The 20,654-nt window shown below is 30.1% G+C and overlaps 1 protein-coding gene across 1 annotated transcript; it reads right to left on the bottom strand.

Moving 5' to 3' along the window:
- Nucleotides 1-13,645: 13,645 nt before the first annotated feature.
- Nucleotides 13,646-14,413, bottom strand: LOC139484345 (transcription intermediary factor 1-beta-like). The gene has a single exon (XM_071268084.1). The coding sequence runs from the start codon at nucleotides 14,411-14,413 to the stop codon at nucleotides 13,646-13,648; it is 768 nt and encodes a 255-aa protein (XP_071124185.1).
- Nucleotides 14,414-20,654: the final 6,241 nt, after the last annotated feature.

Genomic DNA, 20,654 nt, shown 5'->3' with positions numbered 1-20,654 from the left:
TTTCACACATTCTAACTTGAGCGTCAATTAACGCAATTTGACTCGACTGACGACTTATTCATATTGAACAGTTTTTTTATTATCTCACTTTTACGTGACAAGTTCTTAGATATTTATCTCTCCACTCAAATATCAATGTTAACAATTAGAGGTCAAAGTACGGCCTTCGAAAAGGAGCGGTGGCGAATACAGAACGGCATGTTCAGTTTGATTCAGACTCGAATTAAGTAAGAACCATACTATGGAAATTTGAAAATACATAACCGAAACAAAGACAAATAGACTATTACATAGTTGAATTTATGTACACATTCAAAATTAATGATATATGATCATCTTGTGAAATACTTTTGGTTATTATTGATTATGATTCAGACACTAAAAAAGAGCATAGTTGGTCAAATCATGGGTTGACCACAAGTCTAAATTGTTTGAAACTGTATGATCTTCATGGGCATGGTTAAGTGTTAATTTATAATGTTAAGTATGCTCTAGATAAGGATCGATTACAAGGCGGTCATTTGCATAGGGAACATATTGTCAGAATTATTTTAACTATCAAACGAAAATACGAAAATAACAAAATTATATAGAATGTTCGAGTACAAATAGTACCATTTTCAGACTGTCACTGGGTGCCACTGAAATGAATAAGGTCTCGATTTAAAAAACAACAACAGCAAAATCATTTTAACGCCACACTACTTAGTTTTCATTTTGACATGTTCACCACAAATATAACTTCTTATACATCTGACATGTGTGTGTATGTGTGTGTGTGTGTGTGTGTATCAATGTCATTTGCATTGTTTGCTTTTATTGGTGAGTCGACTAGAAGTATAATTTAGTTTAGATAGACCGGATTTCGGTTTTCGTTTTACAGTGAAATGAGCAAATACTTACCCGCGACATGTACTTTTTTTGCACACCCTTAAAAAAGATAAATAAAATTAACCATAAAAAAGATTACGAATATACTATACTATATAAAAAACACTAAATTAAAAACAGTCATCAGAAACACTTTTCTGATTTCAACATGCATCAGGTGCGCAGAAACCCATTAAATTGAATAAAGGGGTGTATTTATATAAAGAACGGTTAGGAGCTTCAAATGTATCTTATCAAACATGGAAAAAGTATTTAAAAAAGAATAACAAAATTCGTATAAGGTCAACTGTGCCTGATAAAGTTGGAACCTATGTCTCTGATTTTGTGTATTTATCTACTGGGAATTCGGGAAAGTTATGTAATATAAATTTCAAGTGTCCGCAGCACTTTTCTAATTTGATTGATTTGTAGGATACATGCCATAAATAGGAAACTGCATATGCATTCTTATCATTTGTAGTGTAAGCTACGTTATTGCGTTTATCTCAGTACATTTTTCACACACATCAAACTACTAATTTATATATCGTTATTACCTGATAATTTACGCTGTACGCTAGGATAATAGAAAAACTAAAGTAATCTTCAACACGACATATTTCAATATCTTATGACATTATTATTGTCTTTAGTCTCAAGGACAACTAATTGATGTGAGATATAAGTTTCTTGTTTCATCCATTAACACCTCAAAGAACGAATGACTGTGATATGAATAAGGTAAATATGTGTTACTTACATCATCAAACCTGGACTGTAAAGATAATGAAATAACAAAAGTGTAAGCTTATCAAATATTTTTAAACAATACTGTGTCTAGTATAACTATTAACCTTTGATGATCATTATCACATACTGTAAACAAAAAATGTTTATAAGACACAAAATATAATGATAATTGGACATACGTCAGTGGTGTATTAGATAATGCTTTCACAATTTAAAGTGCTAATTATCTTTTTGTCAGAATCTTAATCTGTCGCGATATACACAACAATAAAAACATCATGGTAAATATTTCGGAATAAGCAGTACATGTATTTCAAAGTTAAAATAAATAAGCTGATGAAGAATCATACAAATGTGCAGATATGAGCGCAAACAAATGTTTTATTAATTAAAAAAATTGTTTAAATATTGTCGTTGGAGTAGCGATGTATCGTACGTAGCAATTATCGTGTAAACACCTTCTGAAATAAACAATAAACACGAAAACAATAAAAAAAACAACTCTCTACTTAAAGTGTCTAGGGCGTCGTGATTAAAATTGTTAGATTTTTTTGATAATTTGTCAAAATGAGATTTATGTCATTCTTTTTTCAAAAATTCAATGAACAGACAAGACTTATTTCACCTGGAAAATCAAACTGTATTTGATAAAAAGAAAACTACATGATATAATTTTAAGATATTTTGTGAGAAGATAGCTCTTATATCGTGCTTTCAGATAAGAATAAAATAAAAAAAATCGGATCAACGAATTTGTTTTCTTGCTTCATATTAAAATAGGTAAATTCACAACTCTTTCTTTTATAAAAAATACTTTATCTAAGTTATCAACACTTATTTGGCAAAATGGAAAAAAAATTACAAATAAGGTGTTTTGGAGAAATTACAGCCGTAATTCTGATAAAACACACAATTTTCTATATTTACATCAAAAGTCTTACACATTCTTTTATAAAAATTTGCACATTTCATGAAAGATCCACACCAACGTTATCTGCTACTTTAAAATCACAGATGGAGGAAGACCCCCAAACCAACTTAATCGAAATATACTCTAAAGTATGTACTATTAGCTATTGGTTCACTGAACTATAATCAATATACCATTATTTTCATATAAATTAATTTGAAGTAGACTGCAGTATTCGGCCAATGATAATTAAACACTTCAGCTATTTAAATTTTGTATGTTAAAAAGATCTTCACAATGTTTAACCAATTAACCGAATTATAACTTTAATACATACTGGTACTCCCATGGATCAGGTTGCTGTCTGCAAAATCATATATAGATTATACATGGAAAATCGAACTGTATGTGACAAAACAACCTAAATGATATAATTTTAAGATATATTGTTAGAAGATAGTTCTTAAACATGTTAAAACATGCTTACAGATAAGAAAAATAAAAAATAAAATGGGATCAACGAATTAGTTTTCTTGCTACATATTAAAATACGTAAATTCACAACTCTTTCTATTATAAAAAATACTTTATCTAAGTTATCAACACTTATTTGGCAAAATGGACAAAAAATTAATCAAACACAAATAAGGTGTTTTTGAGAGATTACAGCCGTAATTATGATAAAACACACAATTTTCTATATTTACATCAAAAGTCTTACACATACTATTATCAAAATTTGCACATTTCATGAAAGATCTACACCTACGGTATCTGCTACTTTAAAATCACAGATAGAGGAAGATACCCAAGCCAACTTAATCGAAATATGCTCTAAAGTATGTACTGTTAGCTATTGGTTCACTGAACTATAATCAATATACCATTATTTTCATATTAATAAAATTATTTGAAGTAGACCGCAGTATTCGGCCAATGATAATTAAACACTTCAGCTATTTAGTTCTGTATGTTAAAAAGATCAGTACAATGTTTAACCAATAAACCGAATTATAACTTTAATACATACTGGTATTATCATGGATCAGGATCGTTTCTGCAAAATCATATATAGATTATACATGGAAAATAAAACTGTATGTGACAAAAAGAAAACTACATGATATAATTTTAAGATATATTGTCAGAATATAGCTCTTGGAACATGCTTTCAGATAACAAAAAAAAAAGAAAAAATGGAATCAACGAATTTGTTTTCTTGCTACATATTAAAATAGGTAAATTCACAACTCCTTCTACTATATAAAAAATACTTTATCTAAGTTATCTACCCTTATTTGGCAAAATAGAAATTTAAAAAACATTTTATCAAACACAAAAGGTGTTTTAAAGAGATTACAGCCGTAATTACAATAAAACACACAATTTTCTATATTTACATCAAAAGTCTTACACATACTATTATCAAAATTTGCATATTTCATGAAAGGTCTACACCAACGTTATCTGCTACTTTAAAATCAAAGATGGAAGAAGACGCCCAAGCCGACTTTATCGAAATATGCTCTTAAGTATGTACTATTAGCTATTGGTTCACTGAACTATAATCAATATACCATTATTTTCATACAAATTAATTTTAAGTAGACTGCAGTATTCGGCCAATGATAATTAAACACTTCAGCTATTTAGTTCTGTATGTTAAAAAGATCTTTACAATGTTTAACCAATAAACCGAATTATAACTTTAATACATACTGGTATTCCCATGGATCAGGTTCCTTTCTACAAAATCAAATGACATGATTTTTCTGATTAAGTATTTTTTGAGAATTCGCACAGTTTAAACAATATATATGCTGTGTACAAGTTGTTATGTTGTACAAATTATAATTTGTACAAATTTTGTGTAAAAGTTATCAGTGATTTACGGACCACTTAACACAAAACGATGAGGCAAGCACACAGTCTTTTGTTTTACATATTGCTGTCATATTTCCACAACCACATGATTCAGTCTTACAATGAGCATTGACACAAAAACCTTATAAGAACACAAAACGATAAGGATATGAATTTGGTATAAGGAGAAAAATAAAATTAGAATTTAAACCATTCCGGTATTCTCATTTCCAGTTTCAGGACAAAAACAATAGCACTAAATGTTTGGTTGACATATATACAATTGAATTTAAAACATTAAACTGATACATTTTAGAAGATTAACTTTTATCACAAGCTATGTGTCAAAAAACTTATAACTTGAACAAAAATTATAATTTGTACAAACTTACATCTTGTACACAACATATAGAAAAGAAGCATGTTTGTACGATGCGTTTTTAACGGATATTACCGGAATAACGGTTCAATGCATTTTTAAAATAAAATATCACACCAAGATGTTTCTACATTTTCTGAAGTCAATCCTCCGACTTAATTTACAAAATATTTTTTTGAAACTCACCACTAAATTAATGCTCTCACAAAGTGTTGTGTCATTTCCAAATATCACTACCATTCCGACATAGGGGCAAATGATTATTTTCTGTTTACATATTCTATATAAATGACTTGTCGTTTTGATTGTGGTTGTGGTTTTTTTTCTTTTTTCTTAGACGTCTTATGTTTAATGTTCGACCTCTCTGATAACCTGATACCTTATCTTTCTAACGATAGTGTGCTTTTTGCGTTCTCTTTTTACATTTTAAAGTATTCTCAATTTTCAATACTTTATACTTTAAAATAATTGAAAGACAGAGAAAGGACCCGAAAAAACATAACACAGTATTAGTCTAAGCAGGCAAATATTATTTCTATCATTAATGACAAACGCACGTAAATCGATTAAATTGAAAGAGAAAACTTTTTATGGAAATATCATCACATATACTTAGAATTGATTGTAAACGAAACGTTAAAAGTAAAATCACAAAAATTGTGTGAACTCCGAGGAAAAATTCAAAAAGGAAAGTCCCTAATCAAATAGCAAAATTAAAAGCTCAAACACATCAAACGAATGAACAACAACTGTCATATTTCTGACTTGGTATAGGCATTTTATTAGAAAATAGTGGATTGTCCTTTTAGAGTAATTGGTTTCTTTTTACTAACATTTTGACTTCTTTCTCTGACCCAAATTATATGTGTATTATAAAAAATCAAATCCTATTTTTAAAATACAATTACTCCTCAAATTTTAGAAAATCATCTCTAATATTATATATATAATAGACATAACCTTCCTGGACAACTTTATCAAAATAAATGACATTAATATTAAAAGCGCTCACACATAACCATTCGAAATCCAGGAAATTTATAAAAAAAAGTGTAAATTTTAGAAACTACATGACAACAGGGGGACCTTCAAAGAATATCTTTGTTATAAGATAGTACCTACTATCTTATATAAGATATAAACGTTAATACTAGCTTCCGTTGGTTGCAAATCAAAATCATAGCAATGCATTGTGTACAAAAAATCACCTACTATTTGTCTATCTGTTTCGTTTATTTTAAGTAAAAAGTAAAATCACAAAAATGCTGAACTCCGAGGAAAATTCAAAATGGAAAGTTTCTAATCAAATGATAAAACACATCAAACGAATGGACAACAACTGTCATATCCCTGACTTTGTACAGGAATTTTCAAATGTAGAAAATGGTGGATTGAACCTGGTTTTATAGCGCTTAACCTCTCACTTGTATGACAGTCGGATCAAATTCTATTAAATTTACAACGATGCGTAAATAAAACAGACATAATAGGTAAACTTGTCAAAATAGGGGTGCACCAGTCATCAACGTGTCACAATCTCAATAAGAACAAACACACAAAAATATTTAACAAAGAAGCACAACAAAGCAGATATCAAAGGAGTAGGTCCGGTAAGGGCACATTTTGGCCTCAATTTTCAAGTTCATCTAACGAAACATTTAAGACACTTTTTAAACACTTAAGGTAGCACAATACAAAGATTTCTTCACTCCCTATCAGACAACTTTAAACTGAAGTAATTCATTTCATCCTTCTTTATAGGTTATAAATGAGGTACCAAAAGATTTCCAAAAAAACATCAATAGAACAAATTTTATACCCAATTGAATTTAGTGGTCTCTTATGAATGGATGTTGCAAACTTCATTGAAGATTTATGAGAGATTGAAATACAATAAAAAAATCTGAGACAGGTTTTTGGGGGTCAAACTGTGTTGTTCAAGAATCTATAAAATATTTTGGGATGCTATGAATAACAAAGAAACTAAATTCATTCAAGTATGGACATCACAATATGGCAACTAATTACATAACAATTAATTATGACATAATTATGTCATAATGAAATTATCACAATTTGAAAGATTAATCCTTCTTTATTCTTTTGGTACCTCATTTATAAAATTTAAAGTAAGATGAGCGGAATTACATCAGTTGAAAGATGTCTGATTGAGGGTAACAAATCTTTGTATTGTGCTACCTTTAGTGTCTATTTTAATTGATTCGATTAGTTTATGTGAAAGATTTTAACTAATTTAGTCATTAAAAAATGCTCCAATTCAATCTTAAATATGAAAAATCTATCAAATATGCCAAAACACGTCACTTTTCAAATGGTTTTAGTCACAAAAAAAAAAGTGGCCGCATCCGTGATCATCCTCAACCTTTATATATATTATGTATTATCATCAAATACAACTTACATTTCGATATTATAAATGAACACGAATGCGGTCACTTTCATTTCAGACGGAATATATGTGTATTGTATTGTCAAAAACAGCCAATATTTATCTAGCAGAAACATTATACTTTCCAATAAATAGTTTAAAGATTATATTTTCACTACTATGTAAAACTGCTATATTTTGGGGGCAAAAAGGGGTCTTACTGAACCTACTTCTTTAACAACCACGTTCATTGCTTACTTATATTTGTATTTTAAATCAACGCATAAAAGATTGAAATATTTGAAGTCATGTGACTGAATGACAAGGTTCACATCAACTCTGGTGTTGAATCGCGTGTTTGACGTCAGAATGTAAATTTGCTCGTGAATTTAGGTTTAAAGTTGAAATTTTGACTTCTCCTTTCATACACAAGAGAGTCGTCCGGTCAAGTTTTTGCCCGTTTTACGTAACTTATTTGTAATCTTTTTTTTATATCATATTATTTGTTATTAAATTGTCTTTAAGAATCATGCACACGATTTTGACCGGGCTTAAATTTTTTGTGAATTTTAGTTCAAAGTTGAAATTTTGACATCATAATTTATATTCAAGGGATGTGTCCGGTCAATATTTTGCCGTTTTTACGTAATGTGTTTCTTTTGTTTTATTTCATATTATTTGTCATTAAATTGCCATTAATAATCATTTTACAGATATTGACCGTGTTATTTGCTTTTTTCGTAAATTAAGTTTAAAGGTTCAAAAGTGGATGGCCAGAGTGTTGCTTCGCAAGGCTTCTGGTCAACTTTTCGGTTATGATGCATATCTAAAGAAATTTCTTTTTTATTTCATCATATACCTATTATCATGATTATGCAAGCTTTTAGAATCCGTTTTGATTATTAATTTATTTTTAGCTGTTCCACAGATATTAGTTATAATACACCAACTTTTTCATTTCAGCGTTTAAGGCCTTCACTAATGCAAACGTCTCACAGGAAGAGATAGGTAGAGATATAAAATAATGTTTCGTTCAAAGTATTTTCAAAATTATAATAAAACAAAACACATAATGGCGGGATGTCTACAAGTACAGAGTCACGTCATATGTACCAAAGAAACACAAAAAGTCACACGTACAAAGCACTCCAGCAAAAGTGAAAGATAATACAAACAACACCATGACGGGATGCATAAGTACCGAGCCACGGCAAATGGATATTACCAAAAACAGAGTAAACAGTAAAAGTAATACTATCAATAGAACAAAGACACATAAAAGAACAATATAGCACGTTAATAAGATGATAAAAAATGTCAGTACGCAGAATCTATACACCAAGACTATCATGTATTATTTGTGAAGTTGATACGGAATATTTTTCAACAAGGTCTTGGTACCAGGGATAGGCACGATTACTGACAAATATAATCGATTAATAATCGATTACATGAAGGATTTTTGTGCAATCGATTAATAATCGATTACTCAAATTTTAGTATGTAAAATCGATTACTTTATCAAAAGTAATTACATTACTTTTCGATTACTGTCAATTACATACTTCAACATTTCAACAAAGAATAACATTAGTAAAACACAATTATATTGCTCAACATTTGTATAGTGGAAATTAAGATCTTTACCAAATGCATCATTCAAAGCAATGTTTCTAAATTATAAGTTAATAGCTGTTTTTTTTTAGATCAAATCTCTTGATGAAGATTAGAAATATTTAAAAAATCTTGAAATTTTGACTTTCAACATAAACAATGATAAATGAAAGATGTCATCACATAAATATTGCAATAATCACTTATTCATAACTAATTGTTTTTCAAAAATTTAGCTTTCTAACTGACTTACGTTAGCTTTTTTGTTTTTACTCTTTAATTTTTTTTTTAGCATAGTTAATTATAATCAATGTTAAAATGTTGTCTTTATTAAGATTTGGTGTATTAAAACTAAATATGGAAACTGGTCGTTACATAAAACAACAAAGGGAGGATAGAATTTGTAAATGTTGTACTATGCAATGTATAGAGAACGAATATCATTTTATTATGGTTTGTCCAGCATATAGACAGTATAGACTTAAATACTTCTCAAAACATTATCATACATGGCCAAATATCAACAAACTTTATTCACTACTACAAGTTCAAATATTATTTACAATTTGATGTGTTTTTTTGCGTGAAAGTTGGAAACTCAGAACTTTCATATTAACGTAGTTATATATATGCATCTAATTGTCTTTTTCATTAACAAAATGTTCACAATGTTAATTCTGTTCTCTGCAGTTTTGTATACATATGTATTAATATAAATTTCATGTTGCTTACACATGATAATGTTGTAATCTAAATGTGCTATAGCATAATTGTGCTTATTGCAATAAACGTATTTATCTTATCTTATAATGTTTAAGGAAATATAAAAAAAAGTGGAATAATTAATTAGTTCAGCTAATTTTTAAGATCAAAATTTATTTTTATAATGACATGCTTGATTTAAACCTTTTGTTTGGATAACCACCCTAATTACAGATTATTTAACTGCCACTGGAGTAAAAATTATAACCTGGGGCTAAATATTGTAAATTTCCTTCTTAATTAGACATAAGATAATTGAAATAAAAACAAAGTATGTTCGTTATTGCATAGAAGACTTTGATCATCTCATTAGTAAAGGCAAGAATGTTGTTAAGATTTGTTAACTTCTTCAATCAAATTATATACAAAATATATTTATAGTGTCAAAGGGATACATGTATCTATTTCTAAAAAAGAATTGCTATGCATTGCCATTAGTTCATTGTTAAAAGGATTTTGTGTTCTTTTTTAATTTAATTTATATACATGTATATCATAACATTTAAGAAATCAACTGTTTATCTATTCTAAGCTTTAATTTCAACTCTGATTGAAAATGATGTTTTCAGGAAATTTAATACAAATAAGCTTACTACTTTTAAAAAATGTAATACAGAACTTAACGAAAGACAGACACATTTATTATTTAAGATCTATTTTATTATTTCAAATCTATTTTCTTATTTAAATATTAAAGCTCTTGAATTATTGACAAGCACATACATCCATTTGTTTCAAAAGCTAGATATACAGTAAATTTAGGTAGGGGATCTGGTTACTTATAATGCAGCTTGAGACAATAGATAGAAATAAGATAGTTGCTTAACTCTCAAGTATTGTTGATGCATAATATTTGATCTGTACTACAAAGTGATAACATACATATTTTCCTCTGAAATAGGTTATTTTTCATCAAACTATTTTACTAAAGTAATCGAAATGTAATCGAAAAGTAATCGATGTTTACATCCAAATTGTTTGCTGTAATCGATTAAATTACGATTACAGATTACTGTCGATTACTTGAAAAAATGTAATCAATTACAATCGATTTCGATTACAGATTACGATTACTTCTTCCCTGCTTGGTACCTTCTGATAAAATTTAAAAAAAAAGGACGATACGTTCTTTGACATACCCCTGGTTCATAAACTTTCTGCTCAGATACTATGATAATACTAGCTTACTTTGATTGCCGTTTAAAACATGTATTAAGTGCAAACACTTACAATTTTGTTTCAGCAAAACAGTTGAATTGCTGTCTCATTCATATAAATTTAGTAAATGATAAAGAATGATTTTTAATTAAAGTAAACTTTACTTAGCAGATATACACAATTCAATTAATTTTGTCATGAATGTATACACATAAATAAACATTTTCCGTCTCAAAATAAGTTAATCCAGACGAACTCTGTATATCTATTTTCTTAAATCGTTAATTTTAGTACAATAGACTTACGTTGAAACCTGCAAAGTCCTGTAACAAGAATCCAATAAACATATCAAATAACAATACAAGAGTTTGTTATTTTGTTGCAAATTCCAGATATAAGTATGTGTTAGCAATTCATATTAGGTTGAAATGAAAAGATTACACAATTTTTTTTACAAAAATGCCAATGCCCAAACCAGTGGAGTGTAAGCGGGACAAATGTGTATTCAGTTACGAAACATAAATACATTATTAATTTCAACATACACTTGATAATATTTTGAATATAATACACACATTGCTAATTAGCAAAAGGAAACATGTTTAACGCATTATCGAACACAGAAAGAATGTTCTTTATGTTTTGATGCATTTTAATGTGGTACCTGATTTGTATACACTAATACAATTGGAAAGTAACATCGTCTAAAATATTTGAACCTGCAACTTCATGTCACGTTAATTACATAATATATATAGACCCTGCTACAACGAAATTTGTTTTACATGAACACGTATAAAAATTGCGGTTTTTATTAAACGCAATCATAGGTTTAAACGTAATTTTCAATTTAGACTCGTTTATATATATATATATTTATGTCATATATATATAATTTAGGTCATTTGGCTAACAGCCATTATAACAAATTTTTAGACGATTTGTTATTGTGTTGTTTTAAAAATTAAAGTGTTTTGTTTGAGTTGAATACAATTCACATATTTATTCTGAACATATATAAATTGACTGTATTATCATCAATTTTGGAATGACAAGTTCTATTATTTTCATTTTTAATTTACTAAAATACTCGAAATTACTTATAAATATGTCAGCAAATACACTTCAGACAATTATAAAAAAACACCATTTTCAAAGTGGACAATTTTAACTTACCCACAATATTCACAGGTGTATTTGTACCTCTTTTGCGATTTTTGTGACCTGAAACATTATTATTTAGAATGTAATCCATATCTTTGAAATCAACATGTAGGTATTTGCAATTAGGAAGATATTTATATTTCACATCCGTTTTTTGTACCAAAAAAATGTAAAAGATTAACAGCGAATATATTTACATAGAGTCAAGTTCAAGCACATTTTTGTCATTAAAGAGAGTTCATCATTGTTCATGTTGAGGCCTACTATAACTACTTATTCATTATGGGTTTTTTGCATCGTTGGAAGCCTTACTGTTGCCTATAATTGTTTACATCCACTATATTGGAACTTTGGTGTATAGTTGTCTCATTGGCAATCATATCAATGCATATCACATCTTCCTTTTCATACAGCATCTGGAACGTCGATGCTTCTTTACAAATCTCAAGCCATCCATTCGTTATCAAAATATTGTTATTCTTTTTTCAGGAGCTCTGTTGGTGACTTTTAATGAGGGAATGTTGGAATGCCAGATCCGGTCTTTATATCTTGTATCTGAGTTGTGCTTTTTACGTTGTCTTTATCTATAACGACCAATGATATTTTTCATCTTTTCTTAAATCATTAGTATTTAAGCTCGATAGTCGTATTGAGCGTATGTACTTACATGCACCTTGCTGAACAATACATGCATATTATTACCTGGTAATTTGTTGGTTGTCAGTGTTTGCGATGACCGCTGTAATGTCCCTTAAAAAAGAAAAATAGAAAATAAGGTTGACTAGTGTTTATAACATTTACAGTTACACATTATTCCTAATTATCGACATTCAGTTTTTTAATGTTCAGAATATCATTACTAATCATCCGAAATTCATTATGTCATACTCCGAATTATTGTACATGTTGTAGAAGAGGTTTATAAAGATATTCGTGATTTTGATGTCAATTAAGGACTAGATGTGTTTAGAAAAAAGTGACATAATTACGTTACTTATACAAATCATTGTGAATACAATTGAAATACAATGTAATAAACACACATGTCTTTCATATAACATGTATAATTAGTTCGAGTTGCCTTTTGTTCTAAGTCATGACAAGGACAGCCACAAATTAAACAGTTGACAGATAGAGATGTTTGATAATTTAAGTATGTGAGTTCTATAGGGTTGTTTTGTTCACAATTTGTTTCAGTATATGGAATGGTATGTGACTGATGTGCAATTGAAAGGATTCGCTAGTTATAAATCAAAGCAACAGTAGTATACCGCTGTTTGAGAGTCATAAATCGATTGAAAGAAAAAAAGTTAATGCCTACTGTTCTGCATAAGGAAATGTATGTTCTTATTCAGCAATATGACAGTTGTATTTGAGATACAACATGTTGCTGCCAGAGAAAGTTATAATTGAATAAAGACGACATCACTTTACTGTTCTTCATCAACAAATTTGATAAACTTTAGCATCTATAGCTGCAATGCCAGATGCTTTAATTATGCTACTCTATCAAACTGTTAGTTTTCAAATTTTGCTGTTTTGTAGGCTACCGCTCTAAACCATTTCCTATCATATAAGTAATGTACATTTTTAATAAACTACTGTGCAACCAATACCAAACAAAAAACATTTCTTTTATCAAAATATGTATACGAAACTAGTCGTTTTAAATATTTGCAATCAATCTTTTATTTCCTGTAAATAGTATTAATCATGAAAATATACAACTGTTATCTAACATCCATTTTAACACGTGCTAGTTATTCTTTTTCTTAAAATTGATGACTTACCGAAACTGCAACTCTCCGAATAGGCTGTCTATTTCTGTGTGTGAATGCTTTTTCATTCTGTATGACACAGAAGATCTTTCCTGAACTTGCTTTAGATCTATGTTGTCCACAGAGACTTTAAGTTTCTTCAGCTTTTGTAGCAATAGTACATCTGCTACTGTTTCCAAACCTTTTATGTTCTTTTGCCATTGCTGACAGTTTTCGAAAACTCCACGAAAAACTTTGGATAGTGCAGACATATTGTGTAATGCTTTCTGTTCCTCGTCCTGTACTAGCTCTACCAAACTATCTACTTTTTTATCAATTAATTTCTTCCAGTAATTGCCCTCTTCAGTAATGGTCTTGATGACTGCTTTGACTTCCTCACGGTAAGATTTTGTGTAATTTTCAATTTTGTTTACGTTTTGTCTCGATGTTGTTATCTTCAATTCAACATCCTTGGCAAATTCAGATCTTCGTTTTACAGTTGTTTTAGTAAGGTCTGTCATCAAATGGCGACTGTGTTTCTCGACGGAACAAACTTTACAGACAGGAGTATTACAATCCTGACAGTAGAATAAGAAACATTCCTTGTGTTCCGTGCAAAGAAGGTTTTTTTTCTGGTTGATATCTCGTCCGCTTCCAAAAGTATGGTTTTTACAAGACTTTGTGCGTAAATGAGATAATTTACAGCTGCCGCAAAATAACTGATCACACTGCTGGCAGTAATGTACACCTGGTCCGCCAGTACATATTTCACAAGTCGATGCCGGAGCTTGGGCCATTTTATATGTTTGAGTGACTACTTACAGTTACCTTTTAGCTCATTCTGTTATCTTCCAAGTATAGTCTGGACAACTTTCCTGTCCTGGAATACAAAACATTTATCTAATATACGAGGAAACAGAAAAGAAGTAATATATTAACGTATGTATATTTTTTGAGTGTCTCACACAATTAATGTTTTCGACCATTCTACTATGTCTTAAATCAAATACTTCGTATTTCTGCTGAATGTTTAAAAACATTCCTTACAATAGAAGTTGGAATAAAAGTTGTATTAAAGTGTTGATACTTACAGTAGTACGGCAATTGTTAAGAAGGTTCATAATGTCTAATCCGCATCTAATATAAACTATAATAATAATATATTCCTTATGCCACTTAATAAGTCAATTACTGATTCTAAATGATTCTACTAATATCATCAGAGTACTTCATTATTAACAATCAAACGAAGATCGCATACTTAATTTGATGTTTTTAACTATCTCCACTGAAGAGATGAAAGATACATTTTTAATTTTAGTTTACGCATTGTTGTGTTTAAATACCATTGTACCTAAGATACATAATGTGTATTCATTTAGATTTGACTTAAAATACTGATTACACTATCAAGTATAATTGGCTTTGTTTAATATAATAAACCTTATGTTGCCAGATATAAAGATTTAAATGACATAAACACGAAATATCTCCATCAAATATTATTTCCTTTGCATATATTTTTTTTTACATTGTACATATATAGAAGATAAAACCAGACTACCAAGTATCTTCAGTTTTTAAAGGTTTTCTTATACACATGTACACTTATATAAAAGTAAAATTAAAAAGTGGACTTTTTTAATTTGTCAAAAAGACAACAACCCCACAAAAGCGCATTTAACAGCCCAAAGCCGCAAATACTTCTGCTGTTTTAAACAAACACTCGTTCTAAGTCCGTAACGAATGGCGTCATACTAAATTCGTAAACATTTAAATAAACAAAAATATAAAAAAAAACAATAGACTTTAAAAAAGAAACCTCATTGTAAAATTAAGAACGGAAATAGGGATCATGTCAAAGTGACAACAAACAGACAGCAACAGAAGGTCACCAACAGGTTTTAAATGCAGCGAGAAATTCCCGAATCCGGAAGCATCCTTCAGCTGGCCCTTTAAAAAAATATATATACTATGATAATAAACGCCATACTAAACTCCAAATTGTGCTTATGTTTTGCCTCGGTGGTGTCACTTTTGATTCGATGATCTTAAAAAGTTCCAATGCAAAGACCCTATAAATGAATCAATATTAACGCCAAATTATGCAGTCTTTAATAACCTGGCAACAGTATCGGAACTATATCCCTTCTTGATTAGTCTATTTAAAGGTTTTGTTAGCTTCTGACATTTTTGTGCTTTATAAAGAATATTTATACAAAATTTTACGGACGCCATCACGAGTTGGTTGACCGTTATGGAATATATAACCGTTTCACAAATGGTATCAGATATGTTCCTCACGTCGTAACTACAATCCCCTTCCCTTTCATGAATGTGACCTACCAAATGAGACTATTTACTGGATTTGTAATCACATAAGCAACACGACAGGTGCCACATGTGGAGCAGGATCTGCTTACCTTTTCGGAGCACCTAGTTTTTGGTGGGATTCGTGTTGTTTATTCTTTAGTTTTCTATTTTGTGTCATTTGTACTATGGTTTGTCTGCTTGTCTTTTTTCAGTTTTAGCCATGGCGTTGTCAGTTTATTTTCGATTTATGAGTTTGACTGTCCATTTGGTATCTTTCGTCCCTCTTTTTTTAGCTATATTTACGAATGATGTCCTTATACCGATGATAAAATTTTGTAAATGTTTTGACAAGTTTGTGATATCGGTGTAATAATTTGTGAGAAAAACATAATTTTTTCTCGTTAAAATCTGAAACATTGATGCATACACGAGCGAATCGTACAAATTTAGATATATAAAAACGGTAAGATGGTGACAAGGGAACGTCACCATTTAAAAATAGATAATTGACGATACGAAATGAAAATTCATCTCTTTTGTCATAAGTTTTAGTATTAAGCTTTCCGTGAATGATATAGATATCAAGGTCGAGGAAAGGGCAGTGGTCATTGTTAGTATTAGCTTCATTTAAAGTAAAGTAAGTTCAACAGGATAAATGTCTTTAGTATACACACTGAAGTCATCATTTTTGAGAGCTAAAATATCATCCAAATATCTAAAAGTATTATTAAATTTGTTTATCAGATGTTGTTTCGATGGATCTTTGCTGATTTTTGTCATAAATTGTAACTCATAGCAATACAAAAATTAATCCACAATAAGTAGTGCACAGTTAGGCCGTGTTCACACCAAACGCCGTGTACAGTAAACATGCTTACACTTAGTTTAATGTAATGGACACTGGTTTCACATTAAATTTGTTCACATTTATACACCTTGTTTAATTACCTGTACATTAGATTTGTTCACACTTGTAAACTCTTTGTCATTTAAATGTTCATTACGTAGACCCGAATGCAAAGTTTTCTGACAACTTTTCTAGCAGTAAGGGAACGACCATTTGACTTCAAATCGGAAGGGGGGAGGGGGGTATCGATGGAAATATTCCGAACCCAAATTGGATAAAAAAAAAGGTCCTACAGATGATGCAAATATATTCTAAATCAAAACAAAAAAAAACCGGAATAAAACGTTTTCGCGGCAAAATTTGTATATGCAATGATGTTTTATGTGATTTTTTTCTATATAACTGGTCAGGATAAACCTTAACTCATGCCAAGTATTTGTTTAATTGAAAAAAAGATAAACTCTACACATTTTTTGGTAATACAGCTAATAGTCTATTTCAGTGCACCCTTTGTTCTTGTTTAAAAATAATCCCGATATTACCCATGAAATCGGGGGCATTTGGATCGTAGTTGAAATATGTTCACTGTTGTAGGATGATTTTTCGTAAAATAAAATTATGACAGGGAATTTCAAGATGAGTTTCAAAAGTATCTGACACAGGAATTGATACCAGAAGTATTTTTTTACACCAGTTCAAATTATTGAACGTGAATTTCATATATTTTTTTTTTATTTGCACATGGCATGGGTAGCTACATTCGTCAATTGTATATGTTGCTAACGCGTTGAATAAATTTCAAAGATAACCCAGTTCATGTGATTATTTTTTACAAATCTATGACTTGCAAGAATTATTTCTTAAATAAAACATGATTATATACCGATTTCGGGGTCCCCGAAAATGGATTTCTATGGTTCACAGGGTCCACAGGAATGTAAGATACCGGTTGATGTAGGTCAGATACCCAAACATTGTGTGTAATCGAGTTAGGGAAATCTACCAAAATTAAGTGTATGTTCAAACAAAACAGTTTCGAATGGGAGACATGTTTACGACTTAATAGTCCGTCCGATGACTGGAACACTTACGGACGCCTTTTTTATCATTGTCTTTCCAAAATAACCCAACAGAAATAATCATAAGCGAGAATGACAAATGCGACTATGAATGTTACCTTTCTGACACAGAGGGAGAAAGAGAAACGACACAATGCATGACAACTTTTTAATTAATAGTAAGGAATCAAATAACTGCATTCCAACAACACTACAATGATTCAACAAGCTCTCATTTTGTATATGGGGAAAAAGTTTCCTATAAAAAAAGATCTTAACATATAAATGAAATATTGGATGATCGTGAAGTCTGAATATTGTCCATGTTGTCCTGTGACTGTTTAGCTGAGTGTAAGTTTTTATTGCTTTAAGACGTGGCACGGTACTTTTACATCCCAAATTAATATGTTGGGCTTTGATGTTGTGTTGGTTGTCATATTTCTTCCTTTATATTGAGTATGTTTCGTTTGCTGTCTATAATGTATATATTTGGTCTTATCGCAAGCATTGTGAGATTGTTCATGTTTTGTTTTGTGATGAGAGATGAATAATCAATATTCGTCTTCAGAAATGTTTTTTTTTGGTAAATTAAACAAAATCACGGCGGTTGCCACATGTGGAACAGGATCTACTTACCCTTCTGGGGCACCTGAGATCACACCTTTTCTTTGGTGGGGTTTGTGTTGCTTATTCTTTAGTTTTTTATTTTGTGTCATGTGTACTATTGTTTGTCTGTTTGTGCATGTTGTGATTTTCATTTTAACTATCTGGTGTCTTTCGTCACTCTTTTAAGTCCACGCCAAGTTCAAACAGAAAAATGGAGACAATGCAAAGCTATACGACTTGTATATCAATAAACCATCTGAGAACCGGCTTTTGTTGATATCCTGTAAACCAAATTTCATGCTTGTATTTCATGCTTGTGTTATTACTTGTTAAATTGATGAAATTACTAAAATATTTTTTACGTATTTGCATCTAATTTGGAACCGGAAACCACTATTTTCTTCAGTTATGTGTTGTTTTGTCGTACTAAGGAGCTGTGTTTAACGTTTTATCATAAATAACATTGAATTATACATAACACATCTTTCAAGGATTAAAATCCCTTGTAAAATTGCTTGAAAGTAAAAAAAAATCGAAATTTTGGACTCGTTAGCCGACAATTTTAAACCGGAAGTCACCTTAAGTTTCATTAATGTATTGTCTAGTCGTTATTTATGAACTGTTATTTTCTTTTTATCAAATCTAACAATCGATTTCACTTATAACACACCTTTCAAAGGATTTACAAATATTGGCTAATTTGTTATGACGCCATTTTCAAAATGTGTGGTGGCCATCTTGAAAAAAATGATTATTTTTTCTGGCCAGCAGCGGATTTTTTATAAGTATCATTTAGTTAACCTTCATACCAAATTTCATGCTTGTATCACGATTTGCACAATTATGTCCATAATATCTCCCACTAAAATCCCTGATTTTAAATGTAACCTATTTAATTAGAAAACATTCAGTAGATATATATATGAAGATGTGGTATGAGTGCTAATGAGACAACTATCCATCCAAATAATAATTTATAAAAGTGAACCATTATAGGTCAATGTACGGCATTCACACCGAACAACAAGCTATAAACATGATAAAGGGCCGCAAAATTAATAGTGTAAAACCCTTCGAATGGGAAAACCAACGGTCTAATCTATGTAAAAAAACGAGAAACTCGTATAAATTACTTAAACATACAGTCATTTTAAAAAGGGGGTTTCCAACCCAGGACAAAGGGGGGATCAAACTATATGTCCCTATTCAAATGTCTTGATTGGCCAAAAAGAGGGGTTCCAACCCCCGGACCCCAGCCTGGATCTGCCAATGCATTCGAAAACTACAGTACATTTAGACGAGACAAAAAGAATGTGTGTTAACTGCACTACCCTTACCTACCATTATTTTAATCCCTACTCCTAAAGGAGCTTGACAGGATTTGATTTAACACCGTTACAGTCACAATGTAGCTTCCAAAGAGATGTGAACTACCTGTCTTTATTCATTCATTTACCAGTACTACATATGTGCATGTACACTGAACAGTGCAACTAGATTGATACAATATGGTTTGCAAACTCAAAAAAATGTTTTACAGACTATGAGCTGGGTTTTTGTTTTCTCTCTAAAAATTGGTTACTGTGAGACTTTTCTTTTACAAACTCCTTAGTGCAGGTCATGTATCACAGTTATTAACATGGAAAGAGAACATATATTTACTTCTATCAGTTAATGAAATAGAATCTAAATAGAATATGCTTACAAATGTATTCCAAATTAAAGGGCCCAGAAGCGGCAACATGAGATTATAACATTACAGATTACTCATATTAAACAAATTTAAAATAACAATACTGAAGGAAAGAATTACTTGATGATGTGGTTGATATCATAGCATTTAATGACATTTACACAAACTAATTATCATATCTACAAAACTTTTTTTTTTCAATGAACCCATGCATTATGTTAAGCCAACTCAATATGCGATGTAAATGTACAAAATGTAGATGTAACTCACTGTACTGATCATGCAAATGCACAAATATACAATATCTTATTTCTTATCAACAGGTTAATGTTGAAGATGAAAAAGCAAAAATAATAATGTTAAGATAAAAGCAGATATGATAGGAGATTACATAGGTAAATATATGATATAATTGATAAAAAAAATAGTGAATCAAACAAGTCATAACAATAGACTGCTAAAAAGACAGCAAATAAGACCTGTGTTTTTGCATTATTTGTGAAATATAATCATATATAGAA

This window comes from Mytilus edulis, chromosome 8, assembly GCF_963676685.1.
Source record: "Mytilus edulis chromosome 8, xbMytEdul2.2, whole genome shotgun sequence".
Lineage (NCBI taxonomy): Eukaryota > Metazoa > Mollusca > Bivalvia > Mytilida > Mytilidae > Mytilus > Mytilus edulis.
This window is presented reverse-complemented; position numbering and strand designations above follow the sequence as displayed.

What these genes read in the sequence shown, in the direction of transcription:
- LOC139484345 (XM_071268084.1), bottom strand. Translation starts at nt 14,413, where the DNA reads ATGGCCCAAGCTCCGGCATCGACTTGTGAAATATGTACTGGCGGACCA.